This window comes from Anastrepha obliqua, chromosome 4 (genome assembly GCF_027943255.1).
Source record: "Anastrepha obliqua isolate idAnaObli1 chromosome 4, idAnaObli1_1.0, whole genome shotgun sequence".
NCBI lineage: Eukaryota > Metazoa > Arthropoda > Insecta > Diptera > Tephritidae > Anastrepha > Anastrepha obliqua.
This window is the reverse complement of record NC_072895.1, coordinates 920,570-930,218: the sequence shown is the minus strand read 5'-3', so window position 1 is coordinate 930,218 and position 9,649 is coordinate 920,570. Positions and strand designations below refer to the sequence as shown.

General features: G+C 36.7%; 2 protein-coding genes across 2 annotated transcripts; one reads left to right on the top strand and one right to left on the bottom strand.

Annotated features, from left to right (window-relative positions):
• Nucleotides 1–2,797: 2,797 nt before the first annotated feature.
• LOC129246301 (pre-mRNA-splicing factor 38) lies at nucleotides 2,798–3,935 on the bottom strand. Its single transcript, XM_054884999.1, has 2 exons — nucleotides 3,546–3,935; nucleotides 2,798–3,488 (listed from the first exon to the last, which is right to left on the bottom strand). The coding sequence occupies exons 1-2, from the start codon at nucleotides 3,866–3,868 to the stop codon at nucleotides 2,855–2,857; spliced, it is 957 nt and encodes a 318-aa protein (XP_054740974.1). The 5' UTR covers nucleotides 3,869–3,935; the 3' UTR covers nucleotides 2,798–2,854.
• Nucleotides 3,936–5,217: 1,282 nt separating this feature from the next.
• LOC129246300 (charged multivesicular body protein 4b) lies at nucleotides 5,218–7,256 on the top strand. Its single transcript, XM_054884998.1, has 5 exons — nucleotides 5,218–5,518; nucleotides 6,113–6,290; nucleotides 6,366–6,463; nucleotides 6,526–6,717; nucleotides 6,790–7,256. Exons 1-5 carry the CDS (start codon nucleotides 5,341–5,343, stop codon nucleotides 6,831–6,833), a joined length of 690 nt encoding a protein of 229 aa, XP_054740973.1. The 5' UTR covers nucleotides 5,218–5,340; the 3' UTR covers nucleotides 6,834–7,256.
• The last annotated feature ends 2,393 nt before the right edge of the window (nucleotides 7,257–9,649 follow it).

Genomic DNA, 9,649 nt, shown 5'->3' with positions numbered 1-9,649 from the left:
ACCGCACACAGTCGACCTGGCGTTGAAATCACCACAAATGAACAAATTTCTAGAACCGTTTAGAAACTGAAACAACCTTTTGACTTCTGTCGCAAAATCATTTAAGTGCAGGCTTGGAGGGAAGTAGAACGCACGAACTACAAAATTTGGGTTTAAATTAACCGTTTTTGCAACAATTATATCAAGATTAGAAGAGAACGTAATGCTCTTGAATTGAATTTGTTTTTTCAGGGCTATGGCTACTCACCCATAGCCATCTGGTCTATTTTTTTTATCAAAGTTAATAAATTTCCTACATGTATTTTCATTTCAGGCTTCACAGAAGACTGATTGGCAATTGCACCCCTCTAGACAAGTGAGCTGTATTTCTTTTGGGTCAAGGACTTCATTAGAGTCGATCATGTTGTTATTCTCAACCAGTACCGGGAATTCCGTATCTTCTTTCATCGAAGTGGTTCTTCTTTACGAGATAACTTTTTGACTGTTTTCAGTTTGTTTATCTCATTCTTCTTCCTCCCGGTTTGACCTTTATTTTTAGTCTTTCGCAGATTTCCTCAAAATCGTCTGCTGAGCTCGATGCCGAAGGCGTTGAGAACGTCATCGCATCACCTTTTTTGCGGCTTACCTCAGGCACTTTTGCGGTAAGAAAACTCTCTACGTTCACTTTTCAGGGGAAAATTCCGAGAAGTAAAAAACCACGTGGTTTTCACAAACAAAACTATTACCGGATTCTGCCAAAAAATTTCACAATCTATTGGATCTTTTAGTTTCACGATGCTTTTTATTTTTGCCATTTTTGCTCTGGTTTAGCACTGACAAAAACACACCGATCACAGCTACATTTGTATCATATGTATGGATGTATGTCACGTTGATTTTTTAATGATTTTTTTTTTTTTGCGATAAAGGACTAACAGACACCCATGAGCATGTATATAAAGAGAAGAATCAAAAAGAGTTTCAATATATGAATTAAAAGTCAATCATGTGAGAATATTCGGAAATTAATTCTTACGTTAAATGTTGGAATTTGCCTGAGCTGGCGCTAGTTAAAAATATGTACATAAACCTATTCTCGACGAGTTTCATTAGACGAACTTCGTCGTCGTCTTAGTTGTGTGCAGTCTGATAGACTGCAAAGTGTTCTCATTTTGACAGCGGTCTTTCCTCCGACGAAGTTCGCTCAATGATTTGTCTCTATTTAGAATTTTAAGCAAATGTGGTAATGCGTCCTCGTTTGTTATAACTAACAGAGAGTAAATCCTAGGTGCAACGGCGATTTCTCGGATAATATCAATAACTGGAATGCTTCCGAAGGGCTTTTTTACCATCTCTATATTTTTTTAACTCTCTTTGAGAAATCGGAGGAGGGCGCACCAAGCAAAATACAAAACGTCCCTGTCAGCCTCACTCCACAAACACGCTTTGCGCCGTACGCTCAGGCCCGGTTAAGAAGCATGACTCAAAGTTTAAAATTGATGAGGTGATAAACTTTGTCACCAAAATATGTAACTCCACTATTAAAACATCTGGTGCTAAAGGCAAGAGAAAATCACCCTGGTGGAATCCGGAGATTACCGCCTTGAGGAAGGATATCAGGAAATTGTTTCATGTGCCTAAAATAACCGGTTCTTGGCAAGCCTATAAGGATTCCCTCAAAATCTTCAATAAATCAGCCAGAAGGGTCTAAAGACAATCTTGAAAAGACTTCTGCAGAAACATCGAAGGACACTCTGAAGGAAATCGATTATATTAAATATGATCACCTCTTATGCAACGAAATGCTACACGTTGTTGTTGTTGTTGTAGCAGCATAAACATTCCCCATACAAATATGGGGAATGCTGCTGAAGTGACAGTCCTTGGCCGGATATAAATCCGAGTCGTTCCAGTAACGTAGAACCGACTGTCGTGGGAACGAAATGCTAGACGTCCTAATGAGCGCCTATTTTCCTGTGTTAACAAAAGACCTTGGCTCGAACACTCTTAACTTGAGGACCTGGAATTTCTACGGGGGTATCATAAGTCACTCAAAGGTAGAATGGGTGATTAGGTCTTTCCATCCGTACAATTCTCCAGGCTAGTACTAGATGACATATTTTCTGCTTCTAAGTCCCCTTTTCACAAATATCTATAAGGCTTCCTATGGTGAGAGTGGTTTCGCTCCAAAATGTGGCTGAAAAGGATATGAAGCCAAAGGATTATAAACCGATAAGCCTCACCTCAAAATTCATCACAAAAAAAAATCTACCGAAATTGCATCTCATCGGATGATTTTAAAGAATTTTCGCTAGGTCTCTTTCCCGGTATAGAAGAAGTTTTCAACAACATCTACCCTGATGCTGCTGTCAGGGTTCTGCCTCAGGCGGGTCTGGATTGGTCACTGGTAAAATGAGTGCTGCTTATTATTGAGGAATGAACCATTGCCCCACTTCATGAGGTGGGATCCTCTCCCTGCTTGTTTTAAATGTCACTGTAAGTACTCTACTCTTAAATTTGCAAAATACTGGCGTTTACGCTTATGCTATTGCATTACCAGCGTCAAGAAAGCATCTCGAAGCTCTGAGCGAACTGTTACAAAACGCTCTCTACATGGTGGATAACTACTCCAAGGGAGTGAACTGAATATCAACTCTACAAAAACCGAAATGGTTAAAACAAATATAAAACAAACTTGCTATCCAACTTTCAACCCTTTACCAACAAAAACTTTTCCATTTTATGGCCTAACCATCTGATGACTATAAAACATACCACATCTATGTAAGTAATACGAATGTAAGGAAAATTAATACAATTTATAAGCAATAAAAGTTTATTTTTGTTTTTTAATTTTGTTAGATTTTCTGTATAGTTAATGTCGCCTTCTTTCCCGCTCATTGCGTGAGTCGCGATTATCATAACGTCGTTCTCTGTAATCTTCTCGTCTATAGTCTTCTCTATAATCATCGCGTATACCACGATAACTAGAGCTTCCGCCACCACTACGGTCTTCCCAGTGGCGATTACTACTTGAAGTCGAACTAACACCGTGGCGATCCCTTTCACGATCACGTTCACGTTGACGATTATAGTCCTCCAACTCAGTATCATAATCGCGAATACGTCCGCCTCTTTGTTCCCGCGGAACAGATGGACTACGTGAACGGGAATGATCTTTGCGAGATCTTTTCTTGGATAGAAACGATTTATTTTTTTCATCGTCACGTTCGCCACCACCATCATCATCGCTGGCCATATCATCATCTAAGTCCTCATCAAGAACAGATAATTTAGGTTCAAGTTCATTATTTTCCTCAAGTACAGCACGTTTTTGTATTCGCGGAAGAATAATGTCACAAACGCGGTCACTTCGGAGCAACTCATCTATAAAATCATCCATGTGAACTATTTCGTACTGCCCAGCCCTATTCTGACGTCGAAGTTTACGATTGTCATTATACAAAGGTTCCAAATACTTATAACAATCTAGTGCGCTCCCCGTGAGACTGTTAGAAAAGAAGAAATTAAGACACCTTCTACGAAATAAATTCAATTTAAATTACCGTAAATAAAAAGCGCCTAGGGCCCTTACGTATTTGAATTCTTCATTTTTGATAAATTCTACAACAATATCTTTTTCAGGTTGAATCTGAAGCATTTTAAGCGTAAGGCAAAGGAATTGAGTCGGTTTTATATTCCCGCCGTAAACACCACCGATGAATCGCAGCTCCATAGCTTTATCAACCAACAGCTCGGCAGTGAGTGCAAAACATTGCTCTTTCCAGTACTTAGAATCGTATATGCGGGAACGTATAATTTTTTCAACAAGATATTGCGGATTTGTTCCATGAATATTTTTCGCCTCTTTTACTGTGCGATTGGCCATACTTCTTAATTAAACTATTCAAATACTTCCTTAAAAGCTAATCTGGTTTTGTGTTAGTTTTGTTTTGGTTATACGTAATTCTGTGCAGAAATCATCGATAACGCGAGCGATATTTCTATATTCATTAATGGTCTGATCCAATACTCGATAATTTTTCATTTCAATACAATCATAAAGCTAAAGGTGCATATTATAAATATTCGTTCCCACAATCGGATCTACGTTATCGGAACGACCCGAAATTATATCCAGCCAAGGACTGTCATTCCAGCAGCATTCCCCGTACATGTATGCTTCAACAACAACAACAACCACTGTTGTTGCCGCCCCAAATTCTCCATTTTTTTAAAATGATAATTCATATAATTGGCAAATCTTCGCTATCGCTAAATTTTTTTTACTATTTTCACTGCTATCAGCTGCCAGTTATTGTTTTAGTTAGAGGCTAACCGGCAGTTTATTACCGATAAACTTTATTAGAAGTTATCTGACGGATATTCACTAACGCGGCCTTGAAAATTCAAACATTGAGAAAACCTCCATTTTTTCATTACTAATTATTTATCTCAATACCAAAGCGGCATAGTTCTGCATTTTTAAAGAGTATTTCATGAAGCAATAAAATCGATTATATCCATTTCTTAAAATAAAAAAATCGATAAGATAATTTCCTTTGGTATATATGTATTTAATTTACTAGGCAGATTTAAAACTTTTCAATTTTCCTTATTGTTAAATTTATTCGATTTGAAATATACGCATTGAAATCATTGCTTAAATACATACAATATGTGTTAACCATTTCTCATACTCGTATACAGTTTGACGTTTATAATTTTGAATACTTTTATTGATTTTTAATACTGCATACTTATGTAATAGATAGGCTACAATACTTATAAGACTCTTTGTTATAAAATTAAATATATAGTTTAGGAATGGAATAGAAAAATTGTCTGTGAGTTATTAACGACATATTGTTTCACATTTAAAACGGAGCCGAGAGATTAAATTTGCAGTGGGCATTTATGGAAAAATTTGTATAATTAAAAAAAATGTGAAAAATTAGTTTTGATATTACTCATATCTGCCTATTCAAGAGTTTCATATCACTTCATCTTTGCTGTCAATACTGTGTCGTCCCTATTACAAGCCCGTAAAAGAAAAATTGATAATGCTTCAATTTTTCATCTGCTTATTCAAACGTTGCAAACCTTTTTTTTTATTTATAATAAATTATTTGAAGTTCAAAAATCGGAGAAATTTTCGTTAAGTTGAAAATGTCGAAGAGTACGAAGTAAAAATATTTATATGGAAGTTCGTTCGGCAACGCCGAATGATGACGCACCAACGTCAAAACGAAAAGCAATTTTTCTAATAAGAAAGAAAACACGGAAAGTGTGATTAAGTAAAATAACGTCTGATATTGATAATTTTATTTTAACGCGTATAAAAAATAAAGTTGTAGTAAAATGAGTTTCTTTGGAAAAATGTTTGGTGGGAAGAAAGATGTAGCGCCTACCACTGGGGAAGCTATACAGAAACTTCGTGAGACAGAAAATATGCTTATTAAGAAGCAGGAGTTTCTCGAATCTAAGATAGAAGAAGAGCTTAATATTGCCAGGAAAAATGCATCGAAAAACAAAAGAGGTGAGCATCTTTTTGTATTTTACTTGAAAAGGAGATTCTTTTATTGGTATAAAATAGCGTTTCATTAGTATTTATGTAAATTCCGTCTCCTTTCACGAGTTGTCAACTGGGAGAAAATGACTCATTGTTGACTATTAAATATCTTTCTTTTTGTCTTCTTCCTTTCATTTTCTTTAAATAATGCTACAACTGCCCGTACAAATCTTCAATTCCGGGACTCGTCCATTTCTACCAATCATTAGAGCGTAATGTTGATAACCAATAAAAATATATATTGAGTGTTATAAAAAAGTGTTGTTTGTACGTGCATATTAACAATAAAATGATCAAGACAACATATCCAATTGACATGAGCGAATTATACCATTCAACCATGTCTAATACACGGTGCACAGAAACTATCAGTCTTGTGTTTTATAGATATTCACTTTTCGCTGTATATGGACAGTTATGTGAACATATAAACGTAGAGATACTCAAAAAATTCTTGTTTATATCGATGGGGAATTGAGTCCATGTTACTGATAATTGTAATAATTTATATGTGCAAGTGTATCTATGTGATTTATATTGCGTATTTTCTTATATTTTTAGTTGCATTGCAAGCGCTTAAGAAAAAGAAGCGCCTGGAGAAGCAGCTACAGCAAATTGATGGAACCTTGTCTACGATTGAAATGCAGCGCGAAGCGTTGGAAAGCGCTAATACGAATACAGCAGTCTTGACAACAATGAAAAATGCTGCTGATGCACTCAAGGCAGCACACAAAAATATGTTAGTTTATACAGTATTTTAAATTTTTTGTGTAAAGTCTTCATTCACTCGTTGTGTTTATTATCTTTATTCCAGGGATGTGGATAATGTGCACGATATGATGGATGATATTGCTGAGCAACAAGATGTTGCGCGTGAAATTTCTGATGCTATTTCCAACCCAGTTGCGTTTGGTTTGTATTATAATGAATTATTTGCTCACATATATTATATTATAATTTAATTTAATATACAGGCGCTGATTTGGATGATGAAGACCTTGAGCGCGAATTAGATGAATTGGAACAAGAAGAGTTTGATAAAAAAGTTATCGGTATACCAGAACCAAATGTCACATTACCCGAGGTACCGGCCGATGAAGTGCCAGTGAAAATCCCTGAGAAAAAGAAAGAAACGGCATCTGCTACAACTTCAGCAGAAGATTACGGTAAAATAAGCATTTGTCTATAACCCTAAAAGTGTTTTTACTTATTTATTGCGCATTTATTTTGTTTTTTAGAAAATGATCCTGATATGAAGCAGTTGCTTTCTTGGGCTAATTGAAGTGTTTAGTAATCTCAACAGTACATATTGGGGAAAATGTGATTGAATATTGCGAAAAGCAACATGAATTTACTGAGCAGTTTTAATGGTTGTTTTGCAATATTATCGTAGGAAGTATAAGCCCATATTGGAAACAATCGAAAATTAGAATAATATTTTCTTTATTAAACTATTTTTTCTGCTTGCTTACCAATGGAAAACAATTAAATTTTAATTTTGAAATACACACAACTCATTTATGTAATAATAATTGACTTGTTCTAATACGGAGGATAAACTGATATTTTTAACAATTGACATTGAAATCATTATCCAAAAATCGCGCATTAACGAGTGATTTTAAGTGTACAGAATTTTGGATAGGGTTATTCGTAAAACGATCTAACTAAATAAACACACCTTTTTGAATTTCTATTCAGTTCATTCTGGCAAATTATATTGTTAAGAGGTACAACTGAGTAAAATGTCGACGGTACGGGTTGCTAGAAGTTCATCTTTAGGTTATGAGGATTAAATGTGTGAATAAACAAAATGGTCACATTTGGAGCGAATCTGGACAACAGGTGACACACCAACTGACGATGCACTATTTGGTCGTCCAGACCATGCAATTGGTTTGTTTTGGGCGATAACCCATATGCCCGGGGTTTATATAAACACTAAAATTCGTAAAATTTGCGAGCCAATAAAGTAAAAGTATTGGCAATTTCCTAAATTGTTGTTGTTTTATTAAGAAATAAAAGGTTCATACATTTTTGTTCTGTTCTTAGTTTAAAGCAGTTTTGGATAATTTAAATCTGTTTTCTCAGGGAGGGATTGCGGATAATTTTTTTAATATTACAATCCAGTTCATTTTATGCATTAAAACATCTACAGGTAACCCTCCTACAACGCGATTAATTGGTTCCTGAAAAACTCCGCGTTGTAGGAAAATCGCGTTGTAGGAAACTTTTTTTTCCTCCATTTTTCCTTTTCTTAAACAATATCACGCAAGTAACATTTTAAAGTTTTCTCAGCCGAATTAATTATATTAGACCTTTCATCGAATAAAAAAAATTTATTTTTTCAAAGATATTTTTCTATTTGTCTATTTCAATATAATAACATAAATTAATTCATTTAATTAACCAGCAAAAAGCAATTCATTTATTTAAATAACATAAAACTAAGGAAAATAAAATCTGGGAAAAATAGACACGGATTTTCAAATCTACATATTTCAGAGGATTTTAAATCTCAACCTTCTACAAATCCGCTTCCTCGTCCTCGCTTATTATAATTTGCTTCAAACGTTTTGCTCTTGGTCGTCCTATTTCAAAATCCGAGCAAACACTTTTAGTATGTACATATGTATAATACAAACATATTATTATTTCTTTATGAGACTACGAATAATAGATATACACATATACACAAGTAATTTTTGATAATTGTGTGTTTATAGAATACAGTTTATAGAATATGTATTTAAAAAATGCTTAAAAATCGCGTTGTAGGAGTCGCGTTATAAGAAACATTCCGCAATTCGCAAACCGCGTTGTAGCGAAATCGCGCTATAGAAGTACCGCGTTATAGGAGGGTTACCTGTATTTCGTCCAAAAAAGCATACATCAATTTCTCTAATGAGGTTTCGTTATTAGATACTTAAACCGTTTTCTCGTTATAATGTTGCCTTTTTTCTGTTCTGCGCCAGGGTATTCAAGTTTTCCTGTTTTTTTCTCAGCATGTAGCGTTATTCGATGTTTTTTCGTGTAGAGAAAAAAATCAGCATGGCTGCCGACGAGTGCACAGCCGTTCCCACGACAGTCGGTTCTACGTAACCGGAACGACCCGGATTTATATCCGGCCAAGGACTGTCACTTCAGCAGCATTCCTTGTATATGCACGGGGAATGATTATGCTGGTACAACAACAACAAAGAGTGTACAGTACCACTGGCTGGATATCACCCTAATATTGGTGCGCTCATCAGAGGTGAAAACCGATTAGTTGTAGGTGAATTCAATGCGCGTCACGATCTTTGGCATTCAAGCCCTCTAAACGATCGTAGGGGACATCAATTGGCAGAGCAGATAGACGATTCGACATTCAGCACTGCGAATGACGACGCCCCTACCAGGGTAGAGGGCAATTGCAACAACTCGCCTAACATAACAATAGCTAGCGGTGGTCTGATAAATAGCAACCTATACTATCGCTATCATGAGACCACTTGATTGAGAGACCTGCCCACTTTGTTTCCGCGAATCATCGGTCTTATAGTAACTTTAACAAAGCTAATTGGACCGGCTTCGCGGAACTTACCGAGGACACCTTCGCCGCTCTTCCCATTGTCACTGATGTACGCGTAGGCGAACGCACATTCCGCAAAGTGCTCACAGCTGCTGCGGCTCGCGTCATCCCTCCTGGAAGGATCAGGGACATACATCCTAATTTTCCAACCGAAGAAGTTGTTTTAGCAAATGAGCGTGACCACTTACGCCAGGTTGGTCCCGCGGATCCCCGCATAAGGGATCTCAGTTTGGAGATCCGGCAACTGGTAGATAAACATAAGCGGACCAAATGGGTTGAGTATCTTAAGACCTGCAATTTCACCACTGGTGTGAGTAAGCTCTGCTCCACCCTCAGGTCCTTGTCGAACCCAACGAAGCATAACGACAAGGTGGCTATCACCTTCAACGGCTGCACTTCATTGGACCCGAAGAGATGCGCAAGCTATTTTAGCCGACTTTTTACACTGCATCCTCCGGCCGACAGAACCAAGCATCGTGCCACCAGTCGGCTGCACAACTGACGAACAACAGTGCGCCACTTAC

What these genes read in the sequence shown, in the direction of transcription:
- LOC129246301 (XM_054884999.1), bottom strand. Translation starts at nt 3,868, where the DNA reads ATGGCCAATCGCACAGTAAAAGAGGCGAAAAATATTCATGGAACAAAT. An exon ending in CTAGGCGCTTTTTATTTACG is followed by an intron (nt 3,489 to 3,545) that starts GTAATTTAAATT and finishes CTTTTCTAACAG; the next exon opens with TCTCACGGGGAGCGCACTAG.
- LOC129246300 (XM_054884998.1), top strand. Translation starts at nt 5,341, where the DNA reads ATGAGTTTCTTTGGAAAAATGTTTGGTGGGAAGAAAGATGTAGCGCCT. An exon ending in TGCATCGAAAAACAAAAGAG is followed by an intron (nt 5,519 to 6,112) that starts GTGAGCATCTTT and finishes TTATATTTTTAG; the next exon opens with TTGCATTGCAAGCGCTTAAG. An exon ending in AAGGCAGCACACAAAAATAT is followed by an intron (nt 6,291 to 6,365) that starts GTTAGTTTATAC and finishes TCTTTATTCCAG; the next exon opens with GGATGTGGATAATGTGCACG.